Source organism: Corella eumyota, chromosome 2 (assembly GCF_963082875.1).
Source record: "Corella eumyota chromosome 2, kaCorEumy4.1, whole genome shotgun sequence".
NCBI classification, from domain to species: Eukaryota; Metazoa; Chordata; class Ascidiacea; order Phlebobranchia; family Corellidae; genus Corella; species Corella eumyota.
The window spans coordinates 1471429-1489101 of NC_137491.1; the positions used below are offsets into that span (position 1 = coordinate 1471429).

Sequence of the window (17673 nt, forward strand, 5' to 3'; positions counted from 1 at the left end):
CGCTTTGCCCATTTTGAACTCGCATGTAAATTGGGTTTTGGGCATTCTTTACTTTAGGGCACTACAACATGGTAGCAGTTGATGTGTCAATTATTCACTTAGTCCTTAAGTTACAATTTTAGATTAACTCGTTGGCATTGTTTTTTTATTATTATATATCGATTTTGGGCAAAGGACCTTACTTAAGAGCGTCACAACATGGAAACACAGTTAATGTTTAAATTTTCCTATGCAGTAATTTTTGTTAAAATTTTGGCTTGCATCAAAGCCCCAAAGTTGCATTTTTAGTGTTATAATTACTAGGTGGCATCCTTTCATTATAAATATATATAAATCGGTTTTGGGCAAAGGACCTTACCTAAGAGGGTCACAATTTGGTAGAAGTTAAAGTTTTTTAATGCCAGTTTGTTAAAATATTGGTTTATTATATGTATATATTTTATTGTAATATTACCGTATTGGCTTTATCTATTTCTAACCTTTCATTATATGGGCATATGGCCTTACTTAAGAGCGCTACAGTAAGGCAGAACTGAAGTTTATTTTCCTATAATACATCAACATTTTGACTTGTTGCATTGTATGCCTTTAAACTTGCGTTAAAATCATGGTGGTCAGTTGTGTTTGACCAAGCTTAAACTTTGCCCACTTACAACTAAGACTGCCCCACACACCGGTCACTTAGTGAGGTATCAGATGACCCAACAGCAAGTGCCTTGAGGCTGTTCATTCTGTCACTTTTGATTGGCAGTTCAAAGCCTGTTTAGGGTTTAAATTGGTCGCCTGTCTCGAGGTAGAGGCTGGGAAATGATGAAGCGACTTATTCGCAGAGCAAACAAATATGTGACACTTTTTTAAATGCATTAACAACATAAATAGACCTACCTGACTGTTGAATAAGTTGCTTAATTCTTTCGCAATAATTTTAAATGGTGTGCCCAGTTTTAGGTTGCCCATGGTCTTACTGTATTTTTGTCTTTGGTTTGGTGACTATATGATGATAAGATATAAAAAAAATTAGAAAATATGTTATGTTTTAAATCATAAAATTGATTTATTTTTTTATTTAATGTCTTTATTGTTTGTCAAGGACAAATTATAATTGTTTTTTTTTTGTCTTTCTGTTGTTATAATAGGCTATATTATTATGCAGTTATAACTATGGCATGTTTTAGACGACGAAATTAATTTTGTCATTTTTTTAACAAATATATTTCGAATAATATTTAATTTAAGTTATTAATTTCACTAAAAATAAATTTATAGTTTTACTAAACAGTATATAAATAATTTAGTAAATCAATTTAAAGGTTAACTTTTATTTCTAATATAGTTTCTTGATTTTTTAAATTTAGTAATTTTAACCATTAAATGTGATTGGTTTTCTAATTTTGTTAGTTTAACCATTTTTTTTACATTTTAAGAGTAAAAACAGTCATTTTTATTAACTTTTGTTTTATTAACAACATATGGCTTTAAATAAAATATAATAAGGAACACAAACACAAAGAAAAATCGTCTTTAAAAAAACTCATGCGAAGTCGTCTTTTTTAAGTTAAATTCGTTTTTATAGAAATCAAAAAATTAAAAAAAATTAAGATATAATTTTTGTTAATAATTTCATTTCAGTACAAATTAAATAAAGATTATAATAATTAATTAATATATAAAATTTGCACAAGTTTTTAAGCTTCTTTCAGGAAAAAAACAACATAATTAAATGTAACATAATTTGGCAAAAAATATTGGATTTTGAAAACAATAATTTTTAATTTTATTTAATTTAAAACACTGTTTGGCAAAAAAAAACAATTTTTTTCTAATTTTTGTCATAATTTAAATAAGGAATCCAGTTTAAAAATACTAAATACGTTAAACGAAATAAATAAAAATATTCTCACATATCTAACACTTTCTGAGCGTTACTAAGGGCCTGGGACATGTCAACGACCTGAGTCCGGGCGTGGATTTCAAATTGTGGCGGAAAATTTTGGCTCAATCTCCGGCGTTGTTGGTTCTCGGCCCCGTTGTAGGAAAATCGTTGATGCGACATTTTCGGGGGCGTTTTTTGGTACTCAGAAGCTAAATCGATTGTATTACTACGACTTAGAGTACGTGAATTAGTATTATTATACCGTAAATTATTATATCTAGACGTATGGGCATGAGTTTCGTTCGGTATTTGGTAATTCTCGTTAGAATGGTAACTATAATCCGGCCATCTAAAATCTCCACCCAATGACTGAGATTTTCTTACAACATTTTGGTTCGAGTTATATTTTTGCACGAAAGCAGTATCATGTGACCAATTTTTGTTCATTTGATTTTCCATATTGTGTTTATTTGTCACATTGGGCCTCCAGTTGTAATGATAAGAGTCGTAATGACTCGTGGACGCGTAATTTGATTTCCCTGCTACGTAGTTCAGGTTTTCTTCGTAGTTTTGGGACGGAAAAGCATTATTAGAAGCTGGGTTAAAATTTAAGTTATTCGGTTCTTGATAATTTGCGACGAACGCAGAATTTTTCGACATTTCGTTGTTGTTCATTTTTCCTCGAAATTTTTGCAGCTCGCCTTTCACGGAGTCGTTGAACCGTAACGAGCTCGGTTGCGAGGTGATGACGTGGTCAATATTTGTGCCGGTCACGCTTGACTCCATTTGCCCGCTTCTAGACGCGAACATATCGTCCAGGAATGTCTCGGAATTTTTCGTCTCGTCCCCGAGTTGATTCGGTACCGCAAATTCGTCCCCGCGAGGCTGTGAATCACTTCCGCCTGCTTCCAGCGCGTTAAACTCCGCGGTTTCTTGCACATTTTCCCGACAAATTTTACTGAGACTAGAATTTAAATCAGTGACGTCATCACTATCTAATTTTATGTCGGTCTCGGTCTGTTGATTTTCGAGTTTTTCAGAATCCATGACGTCATCATTATTTTCGGGCAAATTTTTTTGTCGATTTTTTTTCTTACTTTCCGGGTCGCTCGCTCCGCCTTCTTCGTCGTCGCTTTCTTTTATGGCGTCATCGTCTACGTCATCATCGCATGACGTATCAGCGTCCGAGTCTTTGTTTTTATTGGATTGTTGTTGACGCTTGTGTTTCATTCTGCGGTTTTGAAACCAGACTTTCACCTGCCTGCAAAAAAAATGTAAAATTATATAAAAATAATTGTTAAAAACTGTTGGGTGTTTAATCAAATTAATTGTTAAATACCTCATTTTTAATATAAACAACATATGTATAATATACTTGTAGTTTTTAGTAAATATTTGTAAAAAATAAGACCAAAAATTTTATTGAATAACTGTTAGAAATTTTAGATTAAAATTAACGAAAACTAAATTTTTTTCGAAACACCATGACATACGATGCTTTTTATACACTACAGTTGCGGTTTTTGTGGTGCGTACTTATAAAAGTTTTGGCCAAAATGTTAAAAAAATTTATAAAATAATTGTTTAAGTTTTATATTGAAAGTAAAAAAAAAAATATTTTTTGTAACGCTTTACAATGGTGTTATTAGATAGCGACCTTTAAGCTTTTTAACGTTAATATTTATAAGAAATTTGTCAAAATGTTTATGTTAAATAAACCCAATACTACTAGGTTTGATAACCAGTGAAGGCAGTTTGAAAAAAAATTCTTATAAATTCAAAAAATGTTACACTAAGACAAAAAAGGTGGTTATTTCTAAACGAAATTTTAAAAGTTAGTTTTATATTAAAGAAGTAATGGCTAGGACAATTAATTTCAATTTTTTAACGACATTCCTTATATAGAAAGTCGTTTAAGAAATATTAAAAATAAAAATTGGCGCCAAAACAAACATTTTGTTAATATTTAATTCTCGAAATTTTATTGTTATTAATTAACTAAAAACGTGATCGGTTTTGTTGTAAATATAAAAGTTGAAATGATTGATATTTTGATTTGGGAATTGTCGAAAATGATTGATTTGTATTGACATGAGTCACCAAAAAAAAATCAAAACATAAAAAAAATTTTTAATTTTATTTGGAAAAATAACTTTTTTAAAAATCTTTAAAAATATATGGCAAATTTAATGGCTCAAAAAACGTGAAGTTATATTTCAAATGTTTGTTCAATTATAATTTTTAATTATTTAAAAGTGTTAAAATTTATTTAATTCTGACAATTTATAAAAATAAAGAAAAGTAATAGTAAAAAATGTAAATTACATCTTCCATATACTTTAAAAAAACATCGATAAAAGTTTTAAAATCTTAACTAGAAAATAGCAATTAGTATATTATGAATTACAAAAAGGCAAATATTCTTTAGTAACTGGGTAAATAATAGTTTTTTAACAACAAAAACGTTAATTAAACAATACAGTTTTAACTACAACGAAAAACACAAAAATTGACTCTTTTTACCTTTCCGTTAACTCCAACCCAGTCGCAATCTCGATCCTCCTAGGTCGACATAAATATTTGTTGTAATGGAATTCCTTTTCTAACTCAAGTAGTTGGGTGTTAGTGTATGCTGTTCTTAATCTTCTGGATGCACCACTAGGACGGTTACCTAAAGTTATAAACAACCAATTTATGTTCAATTGCGATATATATTTAGTTGTTTTTTTTTTCGTATCACCTTAAGGTGATAGGTTTTTATATTAAATTGGGAAAGAGAGTGCTGTTATGACGTGTTTAAGCTATCTGTAAACGCCGGGCTGAAGAGCAAAAAATGTGGCATTGGTGCGGCTTTGACTCAAAACCTTTTGGTGTGTTTTAGCTATCAAGAAAAGCTGGGCTTAAGGGTGAATAGTGTGGCATTGGTGCGGCTCGAACCCAAAACCTTTTGGTGTGTTTAAGCTATCAGTAAACACCAGGCTTAAGGGTGAATAGTGTAGCATTGGTGCGAGTCGAACCCGAAACCTTTTGGTGTGTTTAAGCTATCAGTAAACACCAGGCTTAAGGGTGAATAGTGTGGCATTGGTGCGGCTCGAACCCGAAACCTTTTGGTGTGTTTAAGCTATCTGTAAACACCAGGCTCAAGGGCGAATAGTGTGGCATTGGTGCGACTCGAACCCTAAACCTTTTGGTGTGTTTAAGCTATCAGTAAACGCCAGGCTTAAGGACGAATAATGTGGCATTGGTGCGGCTCGAACCCTAAACCTTTTGATGTGTTTAAGCTATCTGTAAACGCCGGGGCCAAGGGCGAAAAATGTGGCATTGGTGCGACTTGAACCCGAAACCTTTTGGGGTGTTTTAGTTATCTGTAAATGTCGGGCTTAGACGGGGGAAATGTGGCATTGGTGCGGCTCAAACCTAAAACCTTATGGCTTGTAATTTTATGCCATGACCGGTATAACACACTTTGCTGTATAAATAAGAAAAATTAATATATTTTAATACAGAAAATTATAAAAATTAAATTTGAAAATTTAGGTAAAAATTTTTAAATATTTTTAATCCCGATTTAAAAGTTTTTATTTAAAAATTTAATTTATTTTTTTTAATTTTTTCAGTATAAAAATAAGGGTTTTGTTAGTTTAAAAGCAAAGTTTTTGGTAAAATGGGTTTTAACGTGCTCATCATGGTATTTAAAATTTGGAAACTTACTAAAAATATCGACACAGAAATAACTGTCAGATGATCGTCAAAATTTAAAAAAATTTTTTGCTTAAACTTTAAATATTTTGGTTAATAATAAAAATTGGCAACCGACCTAACTTAACAATTAAGCTAACATTATCTTACCACGTGACCGTGTGCAGCGGTGCGTTAACAGCATCAACACAAACTAACAAGCGATGTTTTAACAACAAAAATATTTATTGTGGTTAAAGTTAAGTTAAAGTTTTGAAGAAAGATTCTGTTGTAATCCAGTCAAAAATTGTTTTAAATTATTTGTAAATTTGTTTTCTTATAAATTGGTGTAATAACTTTTAAAGGACGATTTTGTTGTAAATTGGTCAAAAATTGTTTTTAAAATTTTTGTAAATTCATGTTTTATAATTTGGTCAATTTTTTTATGGCATAAATTACTTTAAAAGATGTTTTTGGTAAGCTGTTAATAAATTTGTAATAAGGTTTAAAGGACGATTTTGTTGTAAATTAGTCGAAAAATAGTCCTTTAATTTGGGTAAAATATGTATTTTTTAAATTGGTCAATTTTTCAAAATATTTTTGGTTATTGTTGCCTTAAAGGCTCAAGTTTTTTAAAACAATTAATAAATTTAAATTTTTGTTGCCGTTTAAGTTAAAATTTTTAAAGTCATCTTTTTATGTTCTGTTTTAAAAGGCTTTTTATGTTGTTAACCTTCAAGTTCAAGTTTTTTTTAACTTGGTTACGTCAGCTGTTAAAATATTTAAAACAAAAGTTTTTCAATTTAAGGACCTTATTTTTTATTATTTTTTTTCATTTTGGTTTTTCGCAAATTGATAACAGTAAATAATAAATAGACATACAATTAATATTACAACAATGCGACGGAAAAAAATGACAAAATCAATTTAATGATTTAAAACATGCCAAAAGTAATAATGTTTACATAAAGATTTTAAGTATGTTATGGCATGGTCACCAAACCCAAACTTAATTAAATGTCTTTGATATAATAATATTTGCGCGTTTTCAAAAAGTTTTGCATTTTGTAAAAGTTTTTGTTATTGATGATTCGGTAAAATTTCAAAGTAAATTCTTTGTAATATATTACCAAGTTAGAAATATAAAAATTGAGTAATTATTTATTTAATATAAATATAAAACAATATTATTAATCAAGTATGTAAAAAAATATTAAATCATCGTTGAAAATGATTTTATTTTATTCGATCATAATTTCAAATTTTTGGATGTCGTTTTTAATATGATCGAGTAGACGTTTTGACTGTTATGGGACTTGTAGTGCCACGCGCCACGCGTAAGACTTGTGATTACCACTTAAGTGCACTTACATGACAATGACGTTTCGAGTGTTGTTGTAAATTGTCATTAATTATAATTAGTTTAATTTCCGTTGTATTTTTTAATTATTTTTGATTTATTTATTTTTTATCTTAAACAATTAAATTTATTTTGATTTATTTTCATAAAATTTAAAATTTTTTTTAATTTAAAAATATTTTGACATTAATATTTATTATATTGATATTTATCATTTTATTATTAATATTTATTAATGCTTAAAAAAATTTCCAAAATAATTAATCTAAAATGTTTTTTTAATTTTAAAGTTTATTATCGTCAAAATTTAAAATTTTTTAATTTTTTGTTTGGGTCAAAATAAACAAATTTTAAACAATTTTCTAAGCAAAACATTCTTTGTATTGTTGTAATCTGGTTCTTAGGTCAACAGGCTTCTTGTTAATTTGATTTGGGTAATAAAGTTAAGAAGATTATAAAGGGGATAATCTAGGATCAGTTAACTTAACTGTGACCGTATAAGTTCGACACAAACCTTGATTGACGTTTCCAATTTGTTACAAAAATTCGAGGTTTTAAGGAAATTGTTTGACTATGAATGTAACTGTTTGGTTAAAATTGGTATTTTTTATTTATATTTTTAAAATTGGTATTTTTTTTGGTTTTTTAAAGTTGGTATTTTTTTTGCTTTTCTAAAGTTGGTATTTTTTTTGGTTTTCTAAAGTTGGTATTTTTTTTAATTTTCTAAAATTAGTATTTTTTTTGGTTTTCTAAAATTGGTATTTTTTTTGGTTTTCTAATATTGGTATTTTTTTTTGGTTTTCTAAAACTGGTATTTTTTTTGGCTTTCTAAAATTGATTTTTTATGCTTTATTAAAAGTAACAAAAAAGTCATATACAGCTAATTATTATACATAGATGCGGTTAAAAAATGACAAAATAAAATTTATTATTTTATGTAAATTCGTAAAATTGCTGTTATGGTTTTTGGGTTTAATTTTGTGTTTTATTTTTAAAAGTTTGTTTATAAATTTTATGGTTTCAACGCTTAGCCATTTAGTTTATAATTCTAACCATTGGTTTAATAAGTGTTGTTTTTCTTTTACTAAAATGATATTTTTGTTTTAATATAGCTGTTGTTTGTTTTGGATCCACGTTACGTTCAATATATAAACTCGCGGTTTCTAGTTATACTGAATTTTGTGTAATTTAAAGTAAAAAAACTTTGATAAGAAACGAGTGTTTATTAAAGGTGACAGTTATTTTTAATTACTGGTACTTTACGGTCCTCTAAAAAATTACGAAAAAAATCGATTTGAGGACCGTAAAAGTAATAACAAGTTTGGCGGGGGCTGTATAAAGGAAAAGGGTAATAAGTTTGTTAAAGGCCCGTAAACTACAAGTACTCTACAATTACTGCTTATTTTTTTAACTAAATTTCACGCAAAAACTATTTAGTAAAAAATTCAAAATTCATCATTGCTTAATTGACTTCATGTACAATTTACCAGATGGTAGTGGTAAAATCACGGTTTATCTTGGCATATATTATACCGTTTATGGCCCGATGATTACGTTTATAAATTATATTTACACTAAATAAAACAAGCGAAAATTTTACAAACCATAATATTGAAACAGTTTTCGATTTTTTTTTGCTGAAATGATAAAACCGACGAAACCCGATCCCAGTATCTTATTTGCACAACGCTTCGGGCGAGTGAATCAAATATTCAAGCCATTAGAGCATTTCATGACATGGGTCTGTGTCTCGAAATTTAAATTGTTAAATTGGGCGAATTTTAATACGAATATTTTCTATAAATTATGCTAAGTTGTGACTTCTTTATAGCTTAAGTGTATAAACTATTTTAATAAGGAATACGTTGGTAAAGTTTGAGTTTTTTCAAACTTATAAAATTATTGTTTTTAACTTAAAAAACAGAAGTAAAAATATATTTTTCTAAACTATAAAAAAATGACTATTAAAAAATAAATTCTTTATATTTATATAATTTTTAATAAACAAATAAGCAGCGTTTCTACATGAATAACCTCTCAACAACAGTTAAACAAATATTAACGTACTCTGTATATTAGGAATAATTATTTATAAAATACCCGTGCTGAAAATTATTGATTCAACGAGGTATTGAAACAGTGTTTAATATTTGTCCATTGTAAACAAATGCGATCAGACCCTAAACAAGAGTGCGTGCAGTTAAAGTTAGATGTCAATATTACACAATAATTACAACTTGACTCACAATTTAAACTTGAATTTTCAAATCTCTGTATGTGTAGGTGTAAATAATAGAAATTATAATGGCGCCTTACGTTATTATATTATTAATTTTAAATCAAATGGGCTATAGTTATACTTACAACTTATATTGATACATTTTTATAGCTTTTTTTTAGGTTTTAGCGCATTAATGAAAGTAAATTTTTGGGTTTGGTGACCATGCCATATCATACTTAAAATTTTTATGTAAACAATAATACCTTTGGCATGTTTTAATCATTAAATTGATTTTGTTATTTTTACCGTCGCATTGTTGTAATATTAATTGTATATCGCATTTATTATTTCCTTTTTTCAATGTGCGAAAAAAACAAAATAAAAAAAAATAAAAAATAGTACGATATACAAAAAATATTACATTAATGCGACGGGAAAAAAATGACAAAATCAATTTAATAATCGAAAACATGCCATAAATATTAATGTTTACATAAAGATTTTAGTATGTTATGGCATTGTCACCAAAATCTAGGTTTACTCTGTTTATAATTTTAATATAACTATATTTAAAATGTTATGTCAATTTAAAAACGATATTTTATATCGATTTGATAAACAGAACGTTAGATAATTTTTTGTTTTATTTTTGAATAGATTGTAGTTAGTAAAAGCAACCAAAATTTTGCTTAAAATTTTTTCGCAATAAAAGTATGTTATAATTCTCCCCAAAAAAACTTAAAAACAAAAATTTTATGCATTTATTTACATTTTAAACTTATATAACTTAACGTCATTTAAAAACTATTAAAACCCCACAAAAAGGTCGACAACATTAACAAATTTAACCTTTAAAAATCTCAATTGTCGCCTCATTAAAATTGTAATTATTTTGATTAAAAAAATCCAAAATAGAATTTGGTTTCGTTTTGTTTGTTTATTATTGCAAGAATGACAAAGCGCAAACATTATCACGATTCGAATTGTTTGCCAATATTACGTGACAAATTTTGGAGACATCTACGTTGATACTTCAATGAATTTTTCGTAGAAGTCGTTAAATTGATTGATATCACTTCCGAAATACAGGGCTGCCAGATTATTTTTACGCCAGTGTTGCCAACTTATTTGCCAAATGTTTTGCGGACTTTTTTTAATTCTTACGTTTAAAAAAAACCATGTTAAAAAAAAAATCTTAAACTTTTGAAATACGGTTACTTGAAGTATTGAATCTTTTAGATTGCCCAAATATTGATTTAAATAACATTTTTGCATCTATTTTTTGTAATTTTTAAATGAAAAACGAAAAATACTTAGGTTTATATTGAATAATTTCTTAATATTATTAGGTCAGTTGTGAAAAAAACAGTAAATTTTGGACAAAATGTTATAATTTTCAAGTCAAATCTTATCCCAATAAGCGCGATATATCAACAACACATTCCATCCCACCAAGAACACCTTCAACACGTAAAATAAATGAATAAATATTAACATACAGATAATAACAGCCGATACCGAGTAAAACAAATGATAATACGACACCCTTATCATCTTATATAAGCTTAATTTCAAGTGGAGCTCTTAAACTTATCGGGCAGAATTCGCACCTTGTTAAACCAGCAAAGTTCCCAATACGACAGTAGCTAGATTTTATTATTAATTATTAATAGCAGTATAGACAAGTAGGTCAATATGAACCTGTGTTTGCTTATATTTTAACTGTTATAACACCTTTGCTATATATATTAAAATAACATTTATTTTTCGTATGTTACCATTTTAAATTGTTTTTATAAGTTTTTTTAGACAATTTTTATTTAATTTATATTTAAATAAATCTTAGTTTTTGCAATTTAAAGCAATTTTTTCTTATTTGAGTTTTAATTTTAAAAAACTTAAAAATCAATTTTTTATTTATTTTTTTTTATATTTTCGAAACCAAATATCTGTCAACAATACTTTCCATTGTGACGTCATAATTTAGCTAAACAATCGGCCACGCGCCACTCCGTTAAAAAGGGGGTAAATTGGGGTTTTACGCTTCGCTGAACAGCGGGGCCCACCCGTGGAGACAACCTTGGGGCACGTAGGCATTATTGGGGTAAGAACATCAAAGTAAAAATAATTATTAGCCCCCTAAATTAACGTTGTTGGTATTGGAAATAATTATCGAAAATTAACTCGACTTGGAGATAAAATTTAAAAAAAAAAAAATTAAAGGAGTCGAAAAAATTAAAAAAAAACAACTTTTTTCAAGATCAAATACCTTAATTTTAAATATCATTTTATGGATATTGATAATTGTACTTTAGTATACTTTAAATAGAAGTCTTATAGGTAAAAGTTGTTTAAAATGAACTCAAAAATCGAGTTAAAAAACTTTGCATTTTTAATCCACATTTTTTTAACGCATGTTATTTTTTTAACAACTTTTTTAAAATGGCGTCCGCGTATTTTTAAAACTATCATTTTTGGGTAAAAATGGAAGCTATCCGGTTTTTAAATTTTGGATAAAAGTATTTAAAATTAAATTTAAAGGTTTAAATAATCTTTAATAGTTTTATCAAATGTATAAAGTTTCATTAAGTTTTGATAATTTTGATTAAAAAATTTGGTTTTTTGTATTTGATTTGAAATTTGCCAAAGTTAAAATCAATTTTTATTTAAGATATATATATTAGTGTTTTATTATATATTTAGCTAGTGCTATTTTACTTAAAGGCATAATAATTTAAAATTAAAAAACAAAATAAAATTTGTAAAAAAATAAATAAATAAAAAATCGCAAAGTAAAAAAAATGACAAAAATTATAAAAATTTTCAACTACCTTAAGTCTTGTATGAAACCCTTAATAAAAACCAGTTTTATTTTGAAATAAAAGGACAGCTTAGGTGTCAGGTTAGTGTATAAACATACTTGACAGCCAGTTGAAATAATGATGGATGGTTGTTCTCAGTTCAAAGAGATAATTCACGACTCTAAATCGCTGTCGGCGAATTCGGGCGACTTTTTATTTTATTTTGGCGAAAATCTTGCGACTCGATCAATTTATGAATAAAAAATTTGTTTTTTCCAGTAAAATAAATACATAAACTCCTTAAAGGCTACATTTTTAGCGTATTTTGGTTTGATTTATTGTTGTAAGAATAATATATTTTCAAAATTTTTAAATTTTTTTGCATTGGTATAGGTTATATTTCTTACTTTTTAAAATACGCTAATTTTTTTTATTTTTTCTTGTTAAAATTAACCTAAATTTATTGTTTAATTAATTAAAATTTCCGTTTTTAATTGTCGTAAATTTACGTTTAAATATCTGGCGTGAATTAGGCTTTAAACTAATATTTATTTAGATAATGTGTCGTAAGAATAATTAATCACCACAAGCGTCAAGGTAGAAGGATCAGGTTTTATCATAAATTGTAACGCTTGACAGTGTGAGAATTTAAACCAAACCAAAAACTTACATTTTTTGACTACCTTTTTTTACCCCAAAAAACACATAAACCCTCATTTAAAAACTTAAATTTTTTTCCTTATAAAGTTTTTTTTGATAAAATTTTTTTTTGCGAATTTTTTTTTACATACCTGATATTTTTTTGATTTAAATTTAGAAATATAACAAAATTCAGATATTTTGTGGTTTTGGGTTTGCGTTTTTGTTATTTACTTTCAACAGTAAGCCATTTACATTTAAAATGAAAATGTTTGTTATCGTATTATAGATGTTTTATCAAATTTTGCATCTAGTATTTTAGGTTTTGATTTTTAATTACAATAACTAATTTAAAACTTAAAATTGCTAAGTTTTTAGTTATGTATAAGACCAAATAATAATCAAATCAAAAATTGGTAAGTATGACTAAACATAACATAACTATGACGACACAAAATTGGGGTTTAATTGATTTATACTGAACCCACCCTATAGTTTTAGCCCTTTTATTTTTAACAGTAAAAGTATAGAGGGCAATATAAATAAGCTTTTAACGTTCGATCGACGACAGACGTTGTTACGGTTTGTAAAGTTTTAAAAACTGGTTTGAAATGTGTGATCGGATACTATGACAGATACCTACTGGACTAGTAGAAGAAATTTAAACTTTTTTGGGTTTTTTAAAATGTTAGTATTGTTTTGTAGTTGGGTTTAAAAATAATAATTTATGTTTATTAGTATTTAATTTTTTAATGTTGACATAGGTATAAGTTGGTTAATTTTTTGGTTTTATTATTTAATTCGGAGTTTTAGTTATAACTTAAACATTATAATAGCTATAACCTTTAAAAGTTTGTTAAATAAATAACACAAATCACCAAGTAGAACTAAATTTTTTTAAAGTTAACTAAATACGCCCACGCACTATAGCAGAAGGAAAAAATTGCCAAAATTTAATCAAAAAATTATGGTAAAATGATAATTCAATGACCCCAAAAATGCTAAACAAGAACTAAAGAAACACTGAAGTGAAAAATATTTAAACTTACGTCTTTCGTTCGTTTTTTTTCCAATTTTCTTCTCTTTCATCCACGGAAAATTGGTACAAAAATCCTCTCTGATGTCCTGCTCTTTCTCGCTTTGGTATTGCATATAAGGTTGATTATATTGACTATTAGGAATTGGCTCAGGAAACTGTAGTCTATTAATATAAGTGGAACTTGGTATGAGTTCATTGACGGTTTCGTTTGGCGGAAAAAAACGCGGCTTAGAATGATCTGTATAGTTCGATACATAACCCCTTATATTAGGTTCGTTGTATGGTGATGTACCGTGTATACTTTGGTAGTTGTAGTGTGCGTTTGGGTGTCTATAGCCCTGAAAAAAACCGCTGTTTTCACTGTATTGGTGAACTTTATCGATCGAGTTATCGACTAAAAGTTGGTTGTTGACCCCGAGGGAGTTGATCTTCTGCGGCGGAAAATTAAACGCGTTGTTCTGGCAGATTGTCGGTGAGACGCCCGAGATTGGGGAGTAAGCAACTGCGCGAACAGAGGACGGGCTGCAGTTTGCACTGGGGTGGGAAATATTGCTACCAACCGATTCTGCTAGAAGGTCTTCTCTTTGCGAAATATGATCGGGGTTTTGCATGGAATTTGGCGGCGAATTTCGTCGATATTTGTGGCGTACCGATTGATTTATCCCGGGCTCTGGCGTGAAAATATTGAAACATTCGGCAAAGGTTGGCGCCGAATTTATGAAACCACTTTCCCGATATGCCATCATTCTTTGTCGAAGCTTTAAAACTTTTTTGTGTCAAAACAAATTTAATTTTTAATTTCGTTGTCAAAATTTACCTAAAATTAACATATTTCATATTCTATATACAGAACAAATAGTTGTAAATATTAATAGGCGAACATTTCTACATATTAAATTATGTTAAATGTTTTAAAGTAATACTATTACATTCTAAATAAACTTAGAAAGTTGGCTAACTTAAACTTTAAAAAATAAACAGGTTTTATGTATTCTTTAAGTTACAACACTCACTTAACCTTATCCTTATCTTACTTGTTAAAACAATTAGGCCTTTACTGCCTTATACTCTAAAAAAAAATTTTAAATCAGCGCCATTTTGTATTTCTAAGCTAACTTTTTTTTACCATCTTTTAAGCCTAGCCTTTCTACAAACATTATATTCTTGAGTGTAATATCTTATTATTTTGAAATTCTTAATATTAAACAAACACAGAACGTTGTTTACATATTGTGTGTATACTAAACAACGTTACTAGAAAGCCTGCTGTATTTTCCGGTCAAAAAACAGCCCCTACAACTACTTATTTATATATTATGCTAAGCTACTATAAATATATATATTTGGTATGCTAAATAAGTCAGAAATTGAGAAAAATATTTGCTTAAATTTAACATATCTTTAATTATAGGCATTAAATGAAGGCTAACTGTTTTATAGATGGCTGTAGTTTTTGCTATGCGTGCTACTCATACCGCATTTGATATATAAAGTGTCAAAAGTCGCTCGAAAACAAACACAAACTTGAAGTAAATAAAAGAAAACAAACATACAACATTTGCATAGCTTCTGTGTTACACCATATCGGATAATATTTGTTTTTCAACATTAAGGAGAAATTAATCTTTTTATAAATAGCAATTAAAAGTTTAATACATATATGTAAAAGTACTCGATTTTAAGTTTTAAAATATATCTATATATACTGCTTTATGTTTTTTTTAACAAGTTTATTTATTGTAAGGTTTGGCAGTTTTATATATAAATAACATTAATCTTTAGGTAAATATTTAAAGTATATTTTAACTAAAACTTTAATATGTAAATAATACCTAAGTCCTTTTTAACATATTGCTAACAAAATACTAGCTACTGCTGCATTAGTATGTCTAAAACTGAACATACTTAGTCGAAATATTATAAATATATGTTAAGTTTTTTTACTTTTAACCATAAAAATGTAAACATTTTGGCTTTATTTTTATTTTTCTGTACTTTTGGGGTTAAAGTATTACACATTTACTAACACTTAATACAAAACTTATTATTACATCATCAATCAAGTATTGTGACAGATGTAAACTATAATGTCGTGTTGTTATAAGGACTTGAACTCTGGTTTAAAAAGTTAAAAATTAAAGCAAAAAATTAACAAAAGGTCCAATCAATTTACTACCTCATTTAGTCTGAATAAACCTTGGTGTTTAGGCCAATATATATTTGTGTTTAACTTCTTAAATGGGGGCTAAAATATTGTTTTAGTTTTAAATTACTGTTAGTTTTTGTTTAGGTTTATTTTGTTTTGGGTAATTTATTAAAACTGTTCAAAAAATTTGTTTTTTAAAACGTGATATATTATTCTTTTATATATTTTATATTAAGTTGGTTTTAAAATATACAAACTTCTAGTTTGTACAGTTTATTATTAAAATATTTTTTAAGATTACATTTTTATTTTTTTAAATATGCTTAAATTGTTATTTTTTGTTGTTACAACTAAATTTTACTCTAACTTTTCGCTTAGTTATATATTTTCACGCTAAAATGGCAGAATGCTTATCTTACCTACTTATAAAGTTTTAAAATAGAGACTTTAAATAATATCCTTTAAACAAAAACTAACTTTAAATTCTAACTTTGTTTTAAGCATTATTAAAACACTAATGCAGCATTTTATAAATACTCAAAAAAATGAGGTTTCGGCAAAGTTAAAAATAAACTGATTTCTTATAAACTAGTTGCCAGTTGGAATTACTTACTTTCAATTTTGCTATATATGGTAGTATATAACATTAATAATGTTATGTAATAATGCTGTATTAGGTATGCAAAGTTAAAGTACTTATTTTCATTCAGAAAAAAATATAAATGTCTGATTTTTTGCTACTTTTTTACCTAAAAGTCTATTTTTACTAAATTTTAATAAGAACCCATTAACTTTTGCTAAAAAAACGAAACAAAAATGAAATAATTTCGGAAACGAATCAGCCAAATCAATCATTAAGTCTATAACTTAATACTCATTTAGCGTGTCGAAATCTTAACTCAAATAATTCTCAATTTTTATTGCGTTTTCGCGGTATTATGATGTCATAGTCTCAAACTTTAAACCTTACAAAAAATCTACAAAAATCTTAAAAAAATTTTGTCGAAACTTTTTAAAGGGTAATCAATCAAAAATTGACTTTTATTCGAATAGTTTTGACTAGCAATATTTCTGCAGACTGTTAACGTCGGTTTTTTTCTGAATGCGCTAATGCAGAACGCCGCTCAAAAACTGCAAACATTTTTTTAAACCATTTTTTTAAAACTTTTTTTCGCTTACACTTAACATACAGTAACTCCATTTTCAAAAAAAAAATTGAAAATTTTGAAGCATTATTATGACGAATTCCTATTTAATTGTTTATGTTTATTAGGTTATTGTTTCGTCTTTATTATGTCACGTTATTTAAGCATGCTGTCTACATTTTATTGCTTTTAAATTTTACGTAATAATTTATTTTTAAAAGTTTAAATTTAAATATTTTGTTTTTTACGTAATATTGTTTACATTATTAATATAACTTTAAAAAATAATTTATTTATTGTGTAATTTTTTAAGATGGCCTTTTTGCAAGGATTGTAAGTCTAATAAAAATATTTAAAAATACAATTTTTTTACCTTATTTAAATTGCTTTTTGAAAGCTTTTTTTAAAATTAAAATAAATTTTACAAATATTTTTAGTACAATTTTGTATAAACAAAAAACTGTTATAAAAACCATAAAAATAAACAAAATGTATTTTGGTAAAAACGGAGTTAAAATTAAACTTTAAAAAAATAAACTAAAATTATAAATTGTCCTAAAAATAAATTTAGTATCGGGTCAAATTAAAGTTGAACTTAGAAATGAACAATTTACCTTTTTAAAAAACACGAAAAAATGTCAAAGTAGTGTCTTTTTTCTTGAAAAGTCAAATTTATTTTGACAACATATACATCAAATGAAATGCCCTAGGCTCAAGACATGACAAAAAACACGAAAAAACATCAAAAAATAAATAACTTTAAAAGTTGTC

The 17673-nt window shown here is 27.2% G+C and overlaps 1 protein-coding gene across 1 annotated transcript; it reads right to left on the minus strand.

The window, feature by feature from the left end:
• Positions 1-1807: 1807 nt before the first annotated feature.
• Positions 1808-14418, minus strand: LOC145741175 (uncharacterized). Its single transcript, XM_082558707.1, has 3 exons — positions 13622-14418; positions 4397-4544; positions 1808-3134 (listed from the first exon to the last, which is right to left on the minus strand). The coding sequence occupies exons 1-3, from the start codon at positions 14355-14357 to the stop codon at positions 1898-1900; spliced, it is 2121 nt and encodes a 706-aa protein (XP_082414833.1). The 5' UTR covers positions 14358-14418; the 3' UTR covers positions 1808-1897.
• Between the last annotated feature and the right edge of the window lie 3255 nt (positions 14419-17673).